Source organism: Typopeltis vanoorti, chromosome 1, assembly GCF_054136105.1.
Source record: "Typopeltis vanoorti isolate ZY-2024b chromosome 1, IOZ_Tvanoo_1.0, whole genome shotgun sequence".
Taxonomy (NCBI): domain Eukaryota; kingdom Metazoa; phylum Arthropoda; class Arachnida; order Uropygi; family Thelyphonidae; genus Typopeltis; species Typopeltis vanoorti.
This window is the reverse complement of record NC_143549.1, coordinates 170375341-170399060: the sequence shown is the minus strand read 5'-3', so window position 1 is coordinate 170399060 and position 23720 is coordinate 170375341. Positions and strand designations below refer to the sequence as shown.

The 23720-nt window shown below is 37.3% G+C and overlaps 1 protein-coding gene across 1 annotated transcript in view; it reads left to right on the top strand.

Annotated features, from left to right (window-relative positions):
• The window catches only part of LOC150110639 (transient receptor potential cation channel subfamily M member-like 2), a 658320-nt gene that overhangs the window by 232801 nt on the left and 401799 nt on the right, over positions 1 to 23720 (top strand). Inside the window, exon 13 of the mRNA XM_090403554.1 lies at positions 19307 to 19406. Within this exon, the coding sequence (XP_090259680.1) occupies positions 19307 to 19406 (100 nt within the window). The remainder of the gene's footprint in view (positions 1 to 19306; positions 19407 to 23720) is intronic.

Here is a 23720-nt window from a genome sequence, read left to right as displayed (position 1 = left end):
CCTCTGCCTATTTTCATTGTCTTTGCCTTGTTATTTCAGACCATAATACCATATCTATTACAGTAATTCAGTTTAGTTAGGGAATCTTGCAGACTTGTAGTGTATTTATTTAGAAGTGCTTAAGTGTCAAAGCTGTATATCTGAGAGGAGACCTCCACTGTAAACCTTTAAAGGAATACAGAGAACCAACCAAGGCTTCTGACGTAATGTCCAATCCTCACTTTCTCGTGGTGCACCCTGTTAGGTATTTACCTGGATACTGAACGAGCGAGGATGGGCTGCAATTTGGGATTTAGCTGACAAAATTGTATTCTTATTGGCTTAAACCACACTATAAAATGATGGTACAATATGACAGAATTTCATGTTGGCTGGGGCACTGCCTGATTAAACAAGGGCCCCCCCCCATTGTTTTCACCAGAAAAGCAGGGAAATCAGTGAAAAGTCAGCTACTGGAACATATCCTGAAACATGCCCCAACTGAACATCACGAGAGTTCAAGGTCAGTACTATCAACATAAGAAGCATGAACGGCAAAGAAATGGAACTAGCTGAGGAACTGAATAAGTACTAGATTGACTTAATAGAGGTGACTGAAACAAAAAAGACAAAAACTGGTGAGATCTTTCTGAGCAATAAATACAAAATGTTATATTCAGGCAATGACAATCAAAGAAAAGAAGGGGTAGCCATAGTATTCAACACAAAATACGAGGCTAATCTTCTTGAATGGCAGTCGGTCTCAAGTAGAGTAATGTGGGCAAATATAAGAATGGGGAACTGGACAATGACATTTATTTGTGCCTATGGTCCCACAGAAGGTTCTACTAAGGTAGAAGTGGAGGAATTTTTTGACGCTTTAGAAAAAGCAACTGACACAATGAAAAAGGAAAAGTTGGTCCTTGTTGGGGATCTAAATAGCAGAGTAGGAAATGATTGTGAGACATACAAAAATATTTTGGGAAAATTTGGAGAAAAGAGCAAAGCTAATAATAATGGCAAATATCTGTGGATTTCTGATCAGGACATGGACTGGTTATTACTAACACCATGTTCAACATAAAAATGTGCACAAATTCACATGGAGAGAAGAGGCGAGGAATAAGAAAAGTCTCATTGACTATGTTATTGTTGATAGTGATGTTTTCTCCCTGGTGCAGGACACCAGAGTGTACAGAGGATTTTAAATTGGAAGTGATCACTATTTAGTCTTGAGCAGGATAAAATTGAATTTCATATTGAAAAGAATAACATGTAAGAAAGTTTTAAAGTGAATAAAAGTTGAGCAGCTCTCAGATATGAACTGTAGACTAAAATACAGAAAGATTATTGAAAAGAAAATGAAAGAGTTTGAGAACAGGAATCAAACCTTGGAGATTCAGTGGCAAACCCTGAAGAAAACATTGATTGATTCTGCCAGAGAGGCATGTGGTGAGGTTGTGTGCAAGGATAGAAAAATCAGAACTCCCTGGTGGACACAGGAAGTTAAAGAGGCAGTGAAGGAAAAGAAAAAAGCATATCAAAAGTTCCTGGCAAATAAGTCAGCTTTTACTCTTACAGAATACAGATACAAATGTAAGAAAGCTAAACACTGTGTAAAACTAACTAAACAAAAGTCATGGGAAGACTTTGGTAAGAACATAGAAAATAAATATCAAGAAGGTTGCAAGATATTCTGGAGGTTGTTGACAAAACTTAGGCATGGAGGAGTACTGTAAAAGGAATTAGAGATGATAAAGGAGACATGAAAACCTGAGAAAAAGATACATTTGATGTATGGAGTAATTACTTTGAAAAATTGCTAAATGAAACAAGCAGTGCAGACCACACAATGGTAAAAATCACTCAACATACATGCAATCAGGAATACATATCCATATTTGAAGTAGATAAAGCCTTCAAAAACCTGAAATGTAGTAAGGTGGCTGGAGTAGATGATATTCGACCAGAAATGCTTAAGTATGGAGGTATAAGTCTTGCAGTGGCTGCACTGCATAGTTCAGAAGACCTGGACAGAGGAACAAATTCCAGATGATTGGATTAGAGCACTCATAGTACCTATATACAAAAAGGGAAATAAAACTGAATGTGAGAATTACAGAGGTATTTCCTTACTGTAAGCTTTCCTGGTAAGATTTATTCAAGTATACTTGAGAAATGGTTGACAAGGATTGTAAAAGGGAAGCTTGGTGAAGAACAAGCTGGATTCTAGCTAAATAGAGACTGTCAGGATGAGATTTTCACTTTACAACAAATAGTTGAGAAATCATGGGAATATAAGAAAGATCTGTATTTAAGTTTTGTAGATCTTGAAAAGTCATATGACAAGGTGCCAAGAGAAATTCTATTCAAAACATTATAGTTGTATGGTGTCAATGGGGGGCATTATAGCAATCAGTACTTATTCTTTATTTGAGTTGTAAGTCAGCAGTTAGAATTGAAGGAGGTACAGGAAGATGGTTTAATGTTAAATCTGGTCTCAGACAAGGATGTACATTATCCTCTCTGTTAGTCATTATCTATATGGATCACATTATGAAGGAAAGTGGTATTAGAATTAATATCAAAATTGGGGATGTTATTCTCTTGATTAGGATAAAATTAAATATCATATTGAAATGAAAAGTGTGTTAGAACGTTTTAAAAAAATCCAAGTTAAGCTACTTTCAGAAGTGAACTGTTGACTCAGATACATAAGTGTTATACAAGAAAACATGGAAGTTTGAAAACAGACCATAGAGATGCAGTGGCTAACCTGAAGAAAAGATTCATTGATCCTGCCTGAGATGCATGTGGCAAGAATAGAAAAATCAAAACTCCATGGTGGACTTGAGAAGATAAAGATGAAGTCAAGAAAAAGAAGAAAGTATATCAAAAGTCCCTGGCAAGTAAATCAGCATGTGTATTGAGAGGATATAGATAAAAATGTAAAAAGAAAAGCAAAGTATAAAAGGAGTTAAGAAAGTCTTGTGAAGACTTTGTTGAGAACATAGAAAATAAATATCCAGATGTCAAAATATTCTGGAGACTATTGAAAAGTTTAGAAAAGGAATCAAAGATGATAAAATGACATGAAAACTGAAGATAAAAATATTCTGTATATCTGGATTAGATTGCTAAATGAGACAAGCCATGGAAGCATGGTGTTGAGGAATACAATCAGGAAAACATATCAATACCTGAAGTAGAAAAAGCTGTCAAAAACTTTAAATGTGGAAAGTTAGTAGGAGTAGATAACTAGTTGATATTTGATCAGAAATGTTCTAAAATGGAAGTATAAAAGTTTTACAGTGGCTGTGCTGCATGATTTAGAAAACCTGATCAGATGGTTAAAGTCTAGATGACTGGAGGACCTCAAAAAGTGAAATAAAACTGAATGCAAGAATTACAGAAGAAGTTTCCTTTTGAGTATTCTGGATAAAATTTATGGAACCATACTTGAGAAAATGATGAAAAAAATTGTAAAATGGAAACCTGGATTCATCAAATAGAGGTTACCAGGATCAGATTTTAACCTTAATACACATAGTTGACTAATCAAGTTGGAATATAACAAGGATTTGCACTTGAATTTTATAGGTTGGGGAAAAGTATATGTCAAGTTGCCAAGAGAAAAACGTTTCAAAATAGTACAAGTATATGGTGTATATGGTACATTTATATCATGTTGGAGGCTTAATGGATTTTTTACAACACTCAGAAAGGATTAAAACAGAATTTAATACTTCCTATATTTCGTCTCAGTCACTGAGACATCTTCAGGGATTACAAAAAAACTAATCTAACATAAACACAAATAACAAATAATACTAAGCCCAACCACATGGGTGACACTGAAGTCCTAACTAGGTGGAGTGCCCTCTAAGGGCAGTTGTAGGTGGCCTGGAATGTAGGGTGGGACCTCTGGTGATAAGTGTTATGTTCTAGTGTTCTAGCGGGATGTAGGTAGCGTGATCGCGGAGGATAGTGTTCATTTTACGTTTGTATTCGCTGGTATTAAGAACAACTGTGGCATTACCCTTATCTGCTCTGGTGATGACGATACTTTTTTCTTTGCGTAGTTTCTGGAGAGCCATGCATTGGGCATAAGATAAGTTACTTTTTGGAGGCGAAGAGTGAGCGAGGATGTTGGCTACGTTGAGTCTGATGTTGTTGGCTACCTACGAATACAAACGTAAAATGAACACTATCCTCCGCGATCGCGCTACCTACATCCCGCTAGAACACGACCCCACAAAAACACAAGTTAAGAAATTAAAAATCTTACTTAAAAAAGTAACCTCCTGGCCCCCTGACGTCACGAAAAAACTTAAACCTTTCTGCTCCCGTCCCCCCCCGAATATACGATTTACCAAAAATCCACAAACCCAATTCCCCACTCAGACCTATAGTAGATGCCACCAATGCACCTTGTTACAGACTGTCTAAACAGCTGGCCAACTCTCTGTCCCCCCTCACTGGAAATTCAGCTTCCTATATAAAAAACTCGACCCACTTTAAAGCCCTCACAGAAAATTTAACCTTGAACAATACAGACATATTGGTAAGCTTTGATATCTCCTCTTTGTTTACCAATATTCCCTTAACTGACACTTTATCTCTCTTAGAAAACGTTTTCCCCTCTGACATCTTAGATCTCTTTTCCTTTGCCATCAACTCAGGATATTTCTCTTGGAATAACAAAATCTACAAGCAGATAGAAGGAACCACCATGGGTTCCCCCCCCTCTCACCCCCACTTGCCAATTTCTATTTGGAAGATTTCGAAAAACGAGCCATAGACTCAGCCCCACTCAAGCCTTCTATCTGGCTAAGATATGTAGATGATGTGTTCTCCATTTGGCCTCATGGCCCAGACACGTTAGACTCCTTCCTCAGTCATCTCAATAGCCTACATCCAAGAATCCAGTTTACTATGGAAAAGGAAAAGAACAATTGTTTACCCTTCCTAGACACCTTAGTCACGCACCTGCCCAATGATACACTTGCCTTCACTGTATACAGAAAACCCACACACACAGGCAGATACATTCACAAACTCTCCCACTACCACCCCTCACAACAATATGGCATCATTAAAACCCTTACCAAGAGAGCCCACAATCTTTGTTCCAGTGGAACCGCCCTCACTACTGAGCTTAACCACATACACAGAACTTTCCTCTCCAATGGCTACAGTGAACACAGTATCAAAAAAAAAATCAATTCCTCCCCCATTCCCCATCCCTCTCGTCAACAAGAATTTAAAAATGCCATCACCATACCCTACATCCGAGGCACTTCGGAAAAAATAGCCAAGATACTTAAAAAGTATAACCTACACACAGCATACAAGCCCTACCGCAAACTTGCTACCCTTATCCGTTCTACGAAAGATCAGCTCCCCCCCCCCTCTCTCTCTGCCTGGAGTTTACAAAGTACCCTGTTCCTGTAAGCTTGCGTACTTTGGACAGACAGGCAGATCAGCATCCATCCGCCTGGAGGAACACAAGTCATACATCGTGAAACACAACTATGGCCATTCAGGCTTGGCTGACCATGTTTTGGACACCACCCACAGAGTATCATGGAAGAAAACCACCATGCTCCACCACAGCAAATTCAAGAAAGAGAGACTTTTCTTAGAAGCAGCAGCAGCAGCTCTCAGAAACCAACCAAATCTTAACAAATACGGTTGCATTAAGCTTCCGAAGATTTGGGAAACACTCATCACCAGAGGTCCCACCTTACATTCCAGGCCACCTACTACCGCCCTTAGAGGGCGCTCCACCTAGATAAGACTTTAGTGTCACACACGTGGTTGGGCTTAGTATTGTAAGTTTTTGTGTGCATGTTACATTAATTGTTTTTGTAATCCCCGTAGATGTCCTAGTGACTAGGACGAAATATAGGAGTATTAAATTCTAATTTAATTCATTCTGAGTGTTGTAAAAAAATCCATTAAACCTCCAACATAATGTCCTCACAGCACTTAAGCCTCTACACAAGATGAGGAGGAGAGAATGAGTGTGAGTGAGGAAGAGGTATAATTAAGCATACTTGATGATATACCACTGTGTATTTTGAAGGAATGTGCCAGGGAGTTGGCATCTGCCTTGACATATTTGTTTAATATGAGTGTTACATTATGTCATTTATAAAGCAGGTGTCAGAATTCAATCATCAAATTATAGGCCAATCTGTGTTCATGTTTATGGTTAAAGTGTTGGAGAGAATCAGGATCCAGAATTTTTTGACAACAATGGTGTTATCTTTGATGAACAGCATGGATCTGCTAAAGGAAAGTCATGTTTTGTTTTAGTAATCTACTTACTTATTACAATAAGGTGACAGCAGATTGGCTGTCTGATAGGTATCGACAAATTGTGTATGGCAGGAGCAATATCCCTGAAGAGGAAACTCAGTAGTGATGTGCTTGAAGGGCCTGTTTTGGGGCTATTGCTTTTTAACCTGTATGTTAGCAATATTGAGGAAATTTTAGATGGGGTTATTCGGTTGTGTGCAGATGATGCAATGTTGGGACAAACTACAAGGTGTAGAGCAGATATTGTGGTATTACAAAAAGACTTGAATAGTCAGCTTAAATAGGCATGGTAGTGGGGATGACAGTGTAATGTTGTAAGTGTAAGGTTTTAAAATTTGGAAAAAGATGGGATGTGGAATTTATTCTTGGTGGAGATATGTTGTTGGAGGTGGAGGAAATAAGAGAAATTTAGAGGAAATATTGCCTTGTGAGGACGACATCACAAATTCTGGCAATGATACAAAGGACAATAACTTGTAGAAGGAAGGAGATTCTGGTTTCATTGTATAAGGTCCTGATTAGGCTATATGGACTACTGTGCATAGATTTTGTCACATGGTTTTCAAGTGGATAAATAGATGTTGGAGAGAATAATCCAGAAGCAATTGATGAAAATAGTTTCTGATCGCTGAAATGTTGAGATGATGCAATTTGCAAATTTGTGGATATGAGAAAAAAGAATGATGTGATATGATAGAGATGTACAAGTTGGTAAGGGGTTGTTATAAGATTAATGTTGAAGAGGTTTATTGTGAAATGGTGGGAGATCGGGGGAGAACAAGAGGTCATCCATAGAAGCTGTCTAAGGAGGGTGTGAGTAAGGGAGTAAGAAGCAGGTTTTTTGTATAGAGAGAGAGAGAGAGAGAGAGAATTGTGAATGATTGGTATGGTTTGCCTTAGGGTGTGATGTCTGCTGAGAATTTGAACGTGTTTAAGGCACGGTATGATGATTTGTGTGTATGACAAAAGAAACCTACTAGCTGAGTCTTACTCCATGGGTCTTAGGATAATAATAATAATACAACTGTCACACATTCTGTCAGGGCATGCTTGGAGAGTGAGTCTGAGTGTTGCAATCTTAGTGGCACTGTCAGGGCCATTTTATAACAGTGAGACTGGTTGCTCTCTCTCTACAATGTTATGTCAAAATGTATGTTTCCTCACAATGTATTTCCCCACTATATCCTTACATCTAACCATAAGTGAACTTATAATGAGTCATACAAACATTAATGGCAACACTATGATAAAAACAAATCTAGACTAGACATCTTACTCTTGGCAGAAAACCAAATTGCAACTACAACCACTATTGTCCAGCTTCAATTCCAAATTACACTCTTCACAATACCACAATCTGAAACACAACAATCTGAAATATTATAATTCTGAATTAGCCAGAGAATGGCTAATTCAGAATCCCTAAATTTTTATCCCTGCCTCTAGGTTTCCTTTTCCAGTTTACTAACATTCATTTACCAATCTCCAAACTCCATAAACTACTCTGCCTTTTTTACTTTCCTGTTCCTGAAGCTCAACTATCTGCAGTCCAGCTATTCAAGTAGTGAGGTTCATCTTCCTGTGTGATTTTAATGTCACACAATTCCAACTTGCTCCCCATTTCATCATCCTTGATCTAGCAGGACGAGATGCAGAAGTCTTTGCTGTAAACAGTGACTCAATGCAAATCACACATCACCAATATTGTTGATATCTTTTTTTAACCAATTCTCCTTCGACATACAACAGAGAGGTCACCTCTTCTCTCAGTAATTCAGACCACAATCTTGTGCAAGCTTCCTCTCTCACAGGACACCCTTCCCCATCCATTTCCAACTTCATGTCCTTGGGGTATTCCAAAGGTTCTAGGTGGGATAACCTCTGGCTATTAGTCTGACTATTACTTCCACTCCTGTGAGTCACAGAAATCATTCTCACTCACATGAAGTTCTTCATTTCCCTATTCTACCCAAAATTATCACCAGTTTTTAAGTTCTGATTCAACATAAAATATAGCAAAGAACTTTAAGATAAACATTCAGCTTACTGCAGGTGGCTTGCTTCAAAAATTCCAGTTTCATTCTCAACCAATGCTGTGGCATGAAATAAATGTCAAACAGAAAACTCATGCGGTCCAAATTACAGCATCAAAGATAAAACTTATTTCCTGGCATTATTCTTTTTATCCAACTTGTGCATAGATGACAAGGCAATTTGTCTCCTACCATTCCAGAATCTCAGCACTGTGTTCCTCTTGTGGTTTTTTGGCAAAAAAAAGACATCACTACAATATTAAATAACTTAGAGAAAATCATCCAAGTTCTCCACTACCTAGAATGTACTGGTGGTCACTGAATAATTGTTCACCAGTGTGCATTTTACCATTTAAGATCCTCAGCTAATCTCTTAGCTTACAAACATTTGGAGAACCATGCTGTCACTGACATTTCCAAAACTTTTGATCACCAGTATATCCAGAGCTTTTGATACTGCCAGTATAATCTCCACCATTCGAGATGCACCGATTTCTTAGCTTACACAACCCACTGCTTGAAACTGGCCATTGAAACATTCAAAGAAGCATGCTGTTACAGACATTTTCAGACCTTATCATTGAATATTTGATATAGGCCTGCTAAGCAAATTACCATCATTTGGTCTGCCTGCCATCCTGTGTTGAACCCAAGAGAGAGAGCAAGCTAGCTTTCTCTCTTGGGCCCAACATAGGAATTATGTCTGTTATCTATGCTACAATCATTCTGGTTCTGCGGGTTCGAATTCCGCTGTGGACATGGATGTTTGTAATTGTCTGTGAAAATATAAGTAGTGGTCGGTAGATGGCGTTGGTGTAGTTGCAGTTTGTTGTAGTTTGTGAATTGAGACAGTTGTAGAATGGGTGTCCTCCCTCGATGAGTCTTTGGACTCCCTGGAGGTGTCAGATAATAATAATTAACTCAGATCACCATATCCATTGAAAGAAAACTTTATTATTGCACAGAAACAAAGACAGGGTGCCACGTGATAAGCTGATATATAAGTTGCAGCACATGGGTCTGGATGTCAGATTGGTCAACCGGATTCAGGATTGGCTGTCTGATAGGTATCAGAGAGTTGTGTATGGTGGGGAATATCAAGGAAGCAGAAGGTCACAAGTGGGGTTCCACAGGGATTGCAAGGGGACATTCAGTTGTTTGAGGATGATGTGAAGCTGGGAAGGGTTATCAGTAATAGTGCAGATGTGGCAGCCCTGCAAGAGGATTTGAATAAAGTAGACAGATGGGCAAATGACTGGGGACATCGGTTCAATGCAGCAAAATGTAAAATCTTGAGGTTTAGGATCCATCGATTGGAGGATGCATACTCGATTGGAGGAGGTAGGGGAGACAAGAGATCTGGGGGTGATGATTGATAGAAAACTAAAATTCAGGAAGCATATTGCAAAGGTGGTGAGGGTAACTCAGAGGATTGCTGCAATAATGAGAAGGTCACTGACCTGCAGAGATAAAAGAGCCTGATCAGACCACACTTAGACTATTATTCTCAGATTTGGACACCAGGATTTGAAGTGAATAAATTGACTGTGGAAGAGGTAGAGAGGCAGATAACAAAGATGGTTTCAGGACTGTACAATATGAGTTATGAGGATCGACTGAGGGAATGTGAACTGCAGAGTTTGGTGGATAGATGAAGGAAAGGTGATATTATTGAGACTTTTAAATTGTTGAGAGGCAGTTTCAGGGTAGACATTGGAAAGTTCTTTTACTTGGTGGAATGGTGGGAAGGAGTGATGACAAGGGGCTGTCCCCTTGTCATCACTCCTTCTGGAAGTTACGAAAGGAGGCTGTGCGCAAGAGGGTGAGGAGTGATTTCTTTGCATAGAGGGTGATTCAACCTTGAAATGCATCCTGAGAGAGTGGTTGGAGCGGGAACGGTCAATGGGTTTAAGGAGTGGTGTGATGAACTTTGTTTCCTAAAAACGACCTCCCACGATGAGTCTTTTGACTCCATGGAGGCCTGGATAATAATAATAATAATAATACAAATTTGAAAGACTATTCTTGAAATCCATTCACAGCAATAGCCATTTGAATAAATATGGCTTCTTGACCTTGCTCAAAATCTTGGAGACAGTTATCTTGAGACTTTTAGCAGAACAAGCACTATCAACAAGATCTCATTACTCCACCTATGATGGTTGTAGCTTGAACTTTAGGATGCTGCTTTTTACACTCTTTGTTTGTCTTCCTACTGGTTTGCCTATGTGCACAGGTAGAGTGCATATCTTTGTGCTCACAAAGAAGCCATGACAAAGGGGATTATTAAATTATTAGACCATATTGTTCTAATAATAACTAAATAAAGTTACTTGATTATTATTCATAGGCATGTGTCTTCTCCTCTAAACAACAATATTATTATTGTTATGTGACACCTCCATGGAGTTCAAAGACTCATCAAGGGAGGGCATCTATTCTACAACTCTCTGTCTCCACCACTCAAATCCACCAACTACAACTAACTGCAACTACACCAATGCCATCTACCACCAACCACTACCATTTCCACAGACAATCACAAACATCCATGCCCAAGACGGGATCTGAACCCACAGCCTTTTGGCTGGAGAGCAGATACACTAGCCGCTTGGCCAACCAGACCAGCATATTGTGAAGGAATTGCTTGAGGTAGCAAAAGAAAAGAGTGAGAGAGTTAGGGTGGTGAGTCTGTTTCCGCGGTATGACAGTGAAGAGTATAGAAGTAGGGCCATAATTGCCAATGACTTTATGCGTGAATTATGTTTGATGAGTGGTGTGGAATGAGTTCGATGGGCAAAAGGAGTTATATAAAATGGATGGTTTACATTTGAATGGATTTGGTGTACAGAGACTTGAAAAGGTGTTGTCGAATGTAGTGGAAGTGAATGTACAGAACCAGGGAAATTAGTTATTAAGGGGGGAGGGCGAAGTAGATATGCAGATTTCAGGGAGACAGTTGAGTGTGTGAAATATGCCCAAGTGAGTAGGAAAGGCTACGAATCAGAATGGGATAGTTAGTATAAGGCATCAGAATAAGGATGGGACAAATCGGCTTCTGCAATTCATGTATACAAATGCCAGAAGTATTAGGAACGAGAGGGAAGAATTTTTGGCCTTGGTTGGCACTTCCAGACCACAGGTTATGGGCATTAGTAAAACATGGCTGACAGTAGATGACACAGCTAGTGGGATTGAATGTGAGGGGTATGGTGTGTTCAGGAGAGACAGGGAGAATAAAATGAGGGGAGGTGTGTTATTGATGATAGCAGATGAGCTACAGCCAAGGAGAATAGAAGTGGAACTGCAGGATAGAGAAAAGTGTACATCATCATCATCATCATCAAATTCCTGCCATGTACCCTCAAGGGGTGTACAGGATATGACAGTACTACATGAAAAAATTACATCATTACTAACTTCCTATCTACAATTTTCCTCCAAATCAGTCTGTTACTTGTCAAGACTCCAACATTATCAGATCTTATATTTCTATCATCTAAGGCACTTTGTACCGTATCAATCCACCTGTATCTTGGTCTTCCTCTGGGTCGTTTTCATGCCAACCTGGCAGAGAACACTTGTTTTGCTAATCTTTCCTCGCCCATTCTATTTAAATGACCATACCACCTATGATTAGCTCTGCTAACGCATTCCTGGATGCTGACAATGTCAAGTTCTTTCCTAATATTCTCATTTTTAATATGATATTGCCATTGATGCCATCTGTTCACGCCTCTAATCTTTCTCAGGACTCTCATATCTGTGGTCTCTAGTCTTTGGTCAAGTTTTATTTCTGACCCAGCTCTCATATCCATAAGTTAAAACTGGTTTGAACACTGTCTTATATACAGCTAATTTAGTGTTCCGACTAATTTCTCTCTTATTCCATATGAATTTATTCAATTGATTTCCCACCATACCAGCTTTGCTGATTCTGTTGTCTATTTCTATATTTAATTTACCATCTTCAGTAAAAATCGTGCCTAAGTAGCTGAAATGTTTTACTTGTTCCACAGGTTCTCCGTTCACAAAGCAGTTGACATTTTCAACGATTCTGCCTATTTTCATTGTTTTTGTCTTTTTATTGCTGACCTTCATACCATATCTATTACAACAGCAATTGAATTTAGTCAGAGAATCTTGCAGACTTGTAGCGGATTTATTTAGAAGTATAACATCATTTGCATAAAACAAAGAGCTGAAATTAACATCTCCAATTTTGATATCAGGTTTAATACCACTTTCCTTCATAATGTGATCCATATAGATAATGAATAACAGAGGGGATAATGTACATCCTTGTCTCACACCAGATTTACCATTAAACCATCTTCCTGTACTTCCTTCAATTATAACTGCTGACTTACAACTCAAATAAAGACTAAGTATTGCTTGATATAATGCCCCATTGACACCATATAACTGCAGTGTATTGAATAACTTCTTTCTTGACACCTTGTCATATGCCTTTTTCAAATTGACAAAACTTAAATACAGATCTTTGTTATATTCCCATGCTTTCTCGACTATTTGTCGTAAAGTAAAGATCTGATCCTGACAGTTGGCCTGAACCCAGCTTGTTCTTCACCAAGCTTTTCTTCCACAATTCTTCTCAACCGTTTCTCAAGTATACTTGCATAGATCTTGCCAGGAACACTCAGTAGGGAAATACCTCTGTAATTCTCACATTCAGTTTTATTTCCCTTTTTATATATGGGTACTATGAGAGCTCTACTCCAATCATCGGGAATTCGTCCCTCTGTCCAGGCTTTTTGAACTATGCAGTGCAGCCACTGTAAGACTTTTATACCACCATACTTCAGCATTTCTGGTCGAATATCATCTACTCCTGCTGCCTTTCCACATTTCAAGCCTTTGATGGCTTTTTCTACTTCAAGTATGGATATGTATTCCTGACTGCATGCCTGGTCAGTGTTTTTTATCACTGTGCTGTCATCACTGCTTGTTTCATTTAGCAGTTTTTCAAAGTAATTACTCCATACTTCAAGGATATCTTTTTCTCCTGTTTTCATGTCACCTTTATCATCTCTAACTCCTTTTACAGCACTCTTTCCTCCATTCCTAAGCTTCTTCAACAACCTCCAGAATATTTTGCCACCTTCTTGATATTTATTTTCTATATTCTTGCCAAAGTCCTCCCATGACTTTTGTTTAGCTAGTTTTTCACACTGTTTAGCTTTCTTACATTTGTATCTGTATTCTGTAAGAGTAAAAGCTGACTTATTTGCCAGGAACTTTTGATATGCTTTTTTCTTTTCCTTCACTGCCTCTTTAACTTCCTGTGTCCACCAGGGAGTTCTGATTTTTCTATCCTTGCACACAACCTCACCACATGCCTCTCTGGCAGAATCAATCAATGTTTTCTTCAGGGTTTGCCACTGAATCTCCAAGGTTTGATTCCTGTTCTCAAACTCTTTCATTTTCTTTTCAATAATCTTTCTGTATTTTAGTCTACAGTTCATATCTGAGAGCTGCTCAACTTTTATTCACTTTAAAACTTTCTTACATGTTATTCTTTTCAATATGAAATTCAATTTTATCCTGCTCAAGACTAAATAGTGATCACTTCCAATTTAAAATCCTCTGTACACTCTGGTGTCCTGCACCAGGGAGAAAACATCACTATCAACAATAACATAGTCAATGAGACTTTTCTTATTCCTCGCCTCTTCTCTCCATGTGAATTTGTGCACATTTTTATGTTGAACATGGTGTTAGTAATAACCAGTCCATGTCCTGATCAGAAATCCACAGATATTTGCCATTATTATTAGCTTTGCTCTTTTCTCCAAATTTTCCCAAAATATTTTTGTATGTCTCACAATCTTTTCCTACTCTGCTATTTAGATCCCCAACAAGGACCAACTTTTCCTTTTTCATTGTGTCAGTTGCTTTTTCTAAAGCGTCAAAAAATTCCTCCACTTCTACCTTAGTAGAACTTTCTGTGGGACCATAGGCACAAATAAATGTCATTGTCCAGTTCCCCATTCTTATATTTGCCCACATTACTCTACTTGAGACCGACTGCCATTCAAGAAGATTAGCCTCGTATTTTGTGTTGAATACTATGGCTACCCCTTCTTTTCTTTGATTGTCATTGCCTGAATATAACATTTTGTATTTATTGCTCAGAAAGATCTCACCAGTTTTGGTCTTTTTTGTTTCAGTCGCCCCTGTTATGTCAATCTGGTACTTATCTAATTCCTCAGCTAGCTCCATTTCTTTGCCATTCAGGCTTCTTACGTTGATAGTACCAATCTTTAACTCTGGTGATGTTGAGTTGGGGTTTATTTTCAGATTTGTTCCAGTAGTTGACTTTTCACTGTTCACCCTGGTTCCCTGGCGAAAACAACGGGGGCCTTGTTTAACCGGGCGACGCCCCAGCCCCCATGAAATTTTCTCATGTTGTACCATCATTTTTTTAAAAATTTTTATTTTTATTATTTTTTTATTTTGGTTTAACCAATAAGAATACAATTTGGTCGGCTAAATCCCAAATTGCCAGCCCATCCTCGTTCGTTCAGTATCAAAGTAGATACCCAACAGGGTGCACCACGAGAAGGTGAGGATTGGACATTAGGTTAGAAGCTCTGGTCGGTTCTCCGCATTCCTTTAAAGGCTATGTGGAGGTCTCCTCTCAATTATACAGCTTTGACCCTTAAGCACCCCGAAAAGAGTACATTTGAGGTTTCAATCTCTAAGCTGCTAGTTTCAATCTCACATTTGGTGTGAGATTGAAACTAGCAGAACAAAATATACAGTTGGGTGCTGCTGTAGACCAGGGGATGGAATAGATGGTGGAGATAGTATGCATAAGCAAATAGAAGAAATGAGTGGAAGGAGGGTAATTATTATGGGCGATTTCAACTATGGTAACATTGAGTGGAAGGAGGAGAGGACACATGGGAGGAAGGAAATGGATTTTATGCTGTTATTAAGGGATAACTATCTGTGATAGCATGTAATGGAAAATACTAGGGGTCAGAGAGTGCTTGAACCTGGTAATTGCATCTGAGAATTTGGCTGTTACGAATATGATCATGTTGCCACCAATTGGTGAGAGTGATCATGGGTTCTTGACTTGGGAGGTGGCTAAGGGTGTGGAATTTACAATTAAGACAGGGTACATGTGGAATTATCGGGCTGGTAAGTATGACAAGCTTAGGGGATTGATTGGTACAGTGCCATGGCATGTACAACTGCAAGAGCTAGAAGTTGACAGTGCATGGGAGGCGGTTAAAAAGTGTTTGCATGAAGCAATGGCTGACTGTATTCCTAGAGTCCGAATAATAAATCAAGTAGGAATTAAATGGATGAATAACACCATTAAGCTTGAGCTGCAAAAAAAAGAAACAACTATGGAGGGAATTTAAGGAGAAAGGTGACCGGCAGGCACATGAACAGTATAAAGCCCAGGCCAGAAGGGTAACGAGTGTGGTAAGAAAAGCAAAAAAGGATTACGAAAGAATATTGGCCATGCAGGCTAAAGAGAATCCTAAACAGTTTTTTCGATATGTTGCAAGTAAAAGAAAAAATGTATGTGGCAGAATGATTTTAAAGAATGCCACTGGTAGGCAGGTAACCAATGACTGTGAATGAATTCAAGGCGAGGTATGATAGATACTGTGTGAATGTCGAATAGTTGTTCTTGACATGATGTTAGGGCCTCCCTCGATGAGTCTGTCGACTTCTTGGAGTTGCCTGAAATAATAATAATAATGTGATATACATCGATGATTGTTTGTTTTGCATTGCTCTGTGAGAGAAGAAATCACTAGCTTATGTGAACTTAGTTACCTGGAGGTCAGTAAGCATCCCACAGTATATTTAGAAGGTTCACAAGTAAGAAAGAAATGAAGAATGTTTGGAGAGAGAAGTTTTTATTTTTTATATATATGTACGTATCAATCCCATATATATGAGCATTAGAAGAACCTATTTAATGCCAGGTGTGGAGTGTATATGAGAGTTGGAAAGGAGAAATATGTTGATATATATTTATATATATATATTTTTTGGAAGAGTTGTGGGTCTTAATTTGGGGGGACATTGCTTGAGGAAGACTGTTCAAGAGGACAAAGGTAGATAGAATAAAGATTGAAGAAGAGGCACAGGCTTGGTATGTTTGTAGTTTGATTGAAAGTTTTAACTCATGTTTTAACAGGACTATTTGAAAGCTAAAGAATGATAATGGGTACTAGTTCAGTAGACTAGGTCCATGGAAGTAGCTATATAAATGACATCTAAAACAGTGCATCTGTGAAATAGTGGTAGAAGTGAGGGATGAATCATTTGAGTAATTAGCATTATCTGATATTCTCTTAAGCATGTAAACACTCTGTATGAAATCATTGGTAATGCCACATGCTTGGCACCACTTCCACTTTCTGCTGCTTCAATTTAGATAGAAAAGGAAAGCCTAGTTGAAGTTGTAATCATTAAAATCTCTGATGAAGATGATTTTAATTTCAGAATGTTATGTTGAGATTTAAGCCCAAGATGTGATGTTACTCAAAATTAGAAGTGTAAAAATACTTTTGTGGTTTTTGCAGATTTGGAGATGGAAATGAACTCTTTTCAGGCTGGAACTAAGACTACATATATTTATATTTGTGAAGTGGATCTAGGAATTCCTTCATCTGTACTTTATGTATTTCTTTGCTGAACATTTTTACATGAATGTTGAGTAGAAATTCAGTCAGGCATATAAGATACAGTCAAGGATTCTTTACTCATCAATATACAATGAGAATTTCATTCAGTTCCTATTCAGATTGTGGCCTTGAGTGTGTCCCCTGCCTCTCTTTCTCTCGTTTAGTGGCCATCTGCATCATAACCATTTTGAAATCATATTATTGGAAAAAAATGTCAGAAAAACTCCTACAGAAGTCTAGCCTCTGTAGGACTAAGGAGGTTTAGATATTATGTTAGTTTACTCCTATATATCTACAAGTTGATGGTTTGATGCCCATTGTCTTTCAAGATATATCCATGGCTACAGCTACAGAGGTCAACTACCATGAAGGTTTATGCAAAGAATTTGTGTGATTCAATAAAAACAGACTTATTCAAAGTTCAGTGTACTCCATGTTTCAGCAGTGGCCAGAACATCAGTTCCAACAGCACTGTAGGTTCTCCATTGAGGATGTAGATGAAGTTTTTTTTAATGTTCTTGTCTGTTATGGCTATGTTGGATAAAGGGAATGGATACACTATAATACTGTTAGATTTTGCTAAGTCATTTGATAGAATGCCACACGAAAGGTTGTTGCATAAACTAGAGCAGGTTTTCCCAAACTGTGTGTTCCACGGAAAGTGGATAAGTGTTCCGTGAAAAATTATCAAAATTAATATGAACCTGGATGATTTTAAATGCTGCGACAAGTTCTAACATGTTGAACTTGATGTTTGAAAATCAGGCACTCCTCATTTTGTGTGTGGATTGTATGCTATTAAGGCCAGCGTGCACTGGCCTTTACTCAGCTGCCCTCGGTTGTCAACACCTCCAAGCGCAAGTGAAGTACGGAGGTATTTATTCCAGGAAACGTGTGGTCACAAACAAGGTCAATGTGATGCGCTGTGGCCTTTCATGCCTGTAGCATACAATGTCTCATATTTGCGATGCGATACAGCCTGCTTCGGCAATAGTGTGCACTTAGCTTTACATTGAATACGAAACCGATGATACTCAACTGTAACCAAGGTGTTCCATTAACATTTCAGGATTTGTGACATGTTCCATTGTAGGAAAAATTTTGGAAATGCTGAACTAGAGAATATAGGATTGGAATATAAACTCTTCACTTGATAAGTGGATGGTTGATGGGCAGGTATCAAAATGTGGTATACAGTGGGTTTGATTCTGTCAGATTTAAGGTGATTAGCAGTGTTCTCCAAGGATCAGTTCCTTGGACTATTCTTGTTCAATCTATACATTAATGATATTGTGAAGGATATGAAAGGAGACATTCAATAGTTTGATGATGATGAAAAGATATGCATAGCAGTGTGGGATGCTACTGATATCCAGCACTTACAGAATGGTTAGAACAGGCTGCAGATGTTGGCAAATGATAATAGCCATCAATTCAATGTTAGTAAGTGTCAAGTCAGTCTCATCATGCATTTTTGCATGATGAGATTTCCAATGGCATATTACAGTAGCAGAGTTATGCTACCTGAAATGATGAGGCTAGGATCTTGGAATTATGGTGGATAGGAATTTGAAGTTCAAAGGTTATATAGCAAAAATTGCAAATTCAACTCACAGGATAATTGTGATGTTGAAAGAAACATTGACAACTAATGATAAGGGAGTCATTTGCCTCTTTTCAGTGCCTTAATAAGACTGCTCTGTGACTCTGCACAAATTTGGATTGCTGGTTTCAAAGGAGATAAAAAAGCTGTAGAAAAGTTGCAAAGAAGAGTTATAAAGATTATATTAAGATTATGGATCATAGATTTTGAGAACAGATTGAGAGTATGTGGTCTGCAAACTCTGGTTAACAGGAGAAAGAGGAGTGATATGATTGAGGTCTATAAACTTCTGACTGGGTGTTATAAGATATCATCTGATGAAATTTTTCATTATATGGAAATTGAGAAGAGAACACAGTGGCATCCAAGGAAGTTAAGTTCGGTCTTGCTTAAAAATGGGATAAGAGCTAGATTTTTTCTCTCACAGAGTAGTGATTATGTGGAACATTTTGTCTGCTGAAGTGGTGAGTGGATCTAGTGTGAATAAATTTAAGAGAAAGTATAATATCTGGTATGTGTGATGTATTGTCTCCTCTCAATGAGTCCTTGACTCCCTGCAGGTCTCAGGTAATAATAATATAAATTGCTCACATTTAATGAAGATTTTTTTTTCCTCTTTTTGTTATTAATGATTAAACAAATTAAATTTGTTCATAGTGAAATAATGTACATTTTTCTTTCATTTTTAGGTAGTATTTTCTGCTTTTTTAATCTTTCCAATGTATATCTGGGTACGTTTTAAGACTGGTGAGCAGCAAGGGTGGTGGGATGAATATCAAGATATAGCAGGTAAGCTGTAAAGATAAACTAAAATTAGAATCTGTGAAATATAAAAAGAAAAAAAATTCTAGTAAACTGCTTTTAATCAAAACTAAAAACAGCATGTTTTTAATACTAGTTTGTAACAAAACTGTAAATGTTATGAACTGTCTCTTTACTTTCTGTTACTAACAAGTCTTGAAATTATAAATAAATTGTTTAAGCTCTTGATTTAATTGATAACAATTTTAAACACACCTGCTTAATAATCAAAATAACTGGCTTAAATGGTTTGGACATGTCATGAGATGCCTTATAGATGACATGATGCTGAAGGTAATGGAAATATGTCTGTGTGTATATATATATATATATAACACCTCCAGAGTGCCAGTTGGAGACATTGATAACCAAGGACAGAATATCCTGGTGACTATGGACTAGCAGAGTCAACCCACAGTGAAATGAATGGTATGAGGACAGAGATGAAGAAGAATTTTAAATACATATGCTTGAATTCTTTGGCAAATGATGAGATTTACTTTTTAATAATAACTTTTAATAACTTACATTCAATTAATAATAATCTCTGTTGTCATTGGTTTCGATACTGTCCTTTTGTTGGAAAGATCTTGGTATGAGTTCTGTGTACAATATGAAGACCCATTATCCAGAATTTTCAGTTGGAGAGTTAGCCAACATATGAAGATTACAGGATTTTCCTCCAAGAAACTTTGGTTTTTTTCATTCTACAAAGCAGGCAAACTGGCCAGAGGAACATATGCAATTGACAGCTAATGCACTATGTATATAGGATTGACTGCAATTAATTAGGTTCCAAAAAAACAGAATATTTGGCCAGGACAAGCCATTGAGCCTAATGTGCTAGTGGTAGGGGATGGGATTTACTAAGAATCTAAGGTTGCAATGCCTACCATAATGAGAGACCTGAAAGGCTGTTTACAGGAGATACAGTTGTAGAAGTGGGAAAAGAAGAGTGCCTTTTATAAAAAGTGACAATATTAAATACAGAGGACCTGCACAAAAAACTTCATTCATTATATAGAATTCACTCACTATAATGAGCTAATGAAAAGTTTGGTTAGTGCCCTTTGTTCTTTAAAGGAAATTTACCAAGCAAACAATATCTAATAATTGTTTTGCTTACTCTGTTTAACTTGCTATAGAGCTGGTTGATTATATATGATTTTTTGAATGATGCATATTGTGATTCATCATTTGTTCTTTGGATGCATCACTTTGGAGTTTACAAAGTATAAGTCAATTCCAGTTCTATTAGTAAATCAATTATGGGAATAATTATCTTATACCTTATCTTAAATGCTTCCCATTCCAATCACTTCCAGTTTGTATTCTGTCTCTAACAAGCCTCTCTAGCACCTTAACCACTATACTTGAAATATACACTGGGCTATAGTTTGACACTACTGACTTGGATTCTCCCTCACGCAGTATTTTTCCTTCTTTCTACTCTTCTGAGACCGTTTGAATTGCCAAACCTCTGTTGAACAACCAAGTGAAGGTCACTGCTAGCTCTTTTGCACATCCCATTCAGTTCCACAGCCTTATTAACATGAAGGTTACTTAATATTCGAAATGTTTCCAATTCTTGAACTTTCGGTCTTCTGTCCTCCTTCCTTCCTCCTTCCTGTTCCTGTTCTATGTTGTTTATTGTTCTACACAAACAATAAACAACATAGAATACACTGATAAAGTGCTCATTGTTGAATATTTCTGCTATTTCTTCAGCAATGATGACTCATTTTCCAAATAAGTCATCACATTGGAATAGCCCAGATAAAATTCATTGGAATAGCCTATATAAAATACCTGTAGAAAAGATATGAAAGGAATGAGAAAAAGAACCTGTGTATCAATTTATTATATATATTTGTTGTAACAGATTTACTCACCTATATGACATGATTAAATAAATTTAATGCCTAGAAACAGAGAAATACCAAAATAGAAAAATTGGTATTTATTATTTGAGCATACAAGGCTAGTTTTATTTTCTTAGAAAACTTCATCAGGTACATTAAATGAAAAGAAAAATACAAAAATATACATTACAAGAGGCAGCCATAAATTAACTTGCAAACATATTGCTGACATCTGAATCCATTCCAGATGCCATAGTATTGTTTGGCATGTTCACGCAGGCGTGATTTTGTGTACACGAAAGTTGTGTTATATTCTGTATTTCTACTACCCTGCTTTATCCTTTTTGTTGTTCTTTACTTAAAAATGAACTCTCATGAATAGTCGACTGATGCCATTTATTTATTTCTGCTAGATCTTATATTCTCATGCTCTATAGTCTAACAAATTTATTTGTTTTATGACTGCGCCAGTTAGCCTGTGTATTGAGCGAGAGATTATAAGGTATGAAACTAAAGACAAAGCAGATATTGTTAGCATTTCCTGCTTATGTTAATCTTTACCTTTAATTAGTCGTGGCTTGATTATTGATCAACTTTATCTTATGCAGGTTCGAAATTTTCAGGATAGTGCATTAGCAGAAACAGTCTAATGTGTTGTTCACAAACCATTTATTTAAATCAAAAAGGAATATTTACAGTTTGATCCACATTAACACACACACACACACACACACACACACACACACACACACACACACACACACATACAATTTCATTAAAAGTCTTTGTCAATTTTAATTCTTCCTGATTCAGGCTTATTTCTCTGTTTCTTTCCTTAAAGTTAAATCACATTCTAGAATATCCTGCTAGTCATACATACATAAACTGAAAATAATGCATACCTTGAGTAAACTTAAATCAATATTAATTTACATTATCTAGTACAGTATTGTCCTTACTCTTACAATAATTATTTATACACAATTTAGATTGTAAGGCACACCTAGAGCAAGCTTATTTCAATATTACTTACACAGTCTTATTCTACCTATACACTTGATGTACTGGAAATATCACATATATAAGTACTTACAATTCTCATTCAGCGCTGTCTTTTACATGAATCTTTTGTCCACATGAAATTGTCCCTTTTATTCTCTTTGTTTTTGCTGGCTCATACTTAATCTCCTACCAAATTTCTTCTTTCTCCGAGTCATTGATTATTCTATGCCCTTTTGGACCCTAAACATATCGGCAGTGTACAGCCGATATATTTAGGGTCCAAATGTTAGCCGATATGTTCTTTCCTTGCGAGACGCCCTGATGATTGACACCTATACTTCCCATGGTGGCAGACCCAGGTAAGTAAAGAATGAGAATCTTAAGACTTGCGATGCTCCTCTTTCGATTACTGACAATGGTTCTGAAACTGCATGTCTGAGGTTTCTGCATGACTCAGAAACCTCAGACCTATGACATTTCTTTTTAGATTACCGATACTGGACTTCATGTGGTGGTGGACCCAGGTAAGAGTAGGTCAAGAAATCTAAGACAAAGCCATCTCAACATTTCGCCTTATAAAGGCTCGGACTTCCGTTGAACACATGAATGCATCTCTCGAAACTTCCTGCATGGTCAAATATTGATATCTGACCATGATGACATCATACTTTGCATGTCTTTTGAAATTTCCATATATGGACAAGAGTTAACAGCATTACATAACGATGTCATGTGGCACATTATTATGTTAAAACAAAGGATCATAGTTAAATTATTACAAACACAAGATTATTACAGACAAAATTGACATTTCTTTAAGTGCAATCTCCCTAGAAAAACATGTAAAAATGAACATAACAAGTTACACAGGAACATATCATGAGAGATTTTACAGGTGGATATCTGAAGAGTGACAGTCAGAGAAGTTATAGCTAAGGTTAGTGTTAAGACTGACCAATTTGTTGATTCCAAAATCCTTCTCTTCAGTTCATCATAGCATCTAAAAGTTTTGTTGATTCCAAGATTCTTCTCTTCAGTTCATCATAGCATCTAAAAGTGTTTCCTGATTTTCTCCAGATCATTGGATGAATGACAGAATCTTCCTTATTTGGGTGAGCATAATTAAGAATGTTATTATGTAGTGTGCTGGCTCTAGTTCTGCGATATATAATGTCTCTCACATGTTCTTCTATATGCAACTCAATGGATTTCTCTGTCTGACCAAAATAGGGCACATTTCAGTTACACCAAAGATGATAAACTCCTGGGTACTTCAAGATATGTTTCACCAAAGTTAGCTAAAATTCTTAAGAAATTTTAAAATCTACACTTCTTTTACTCCTCTTTTCAAAATCTGTTCCTTGCTCCATACAGCCAAACCAAAACATAATAGTCCAAAGTATCCAGGAGTTTATTACCTTTGACTCAACTGCAATAT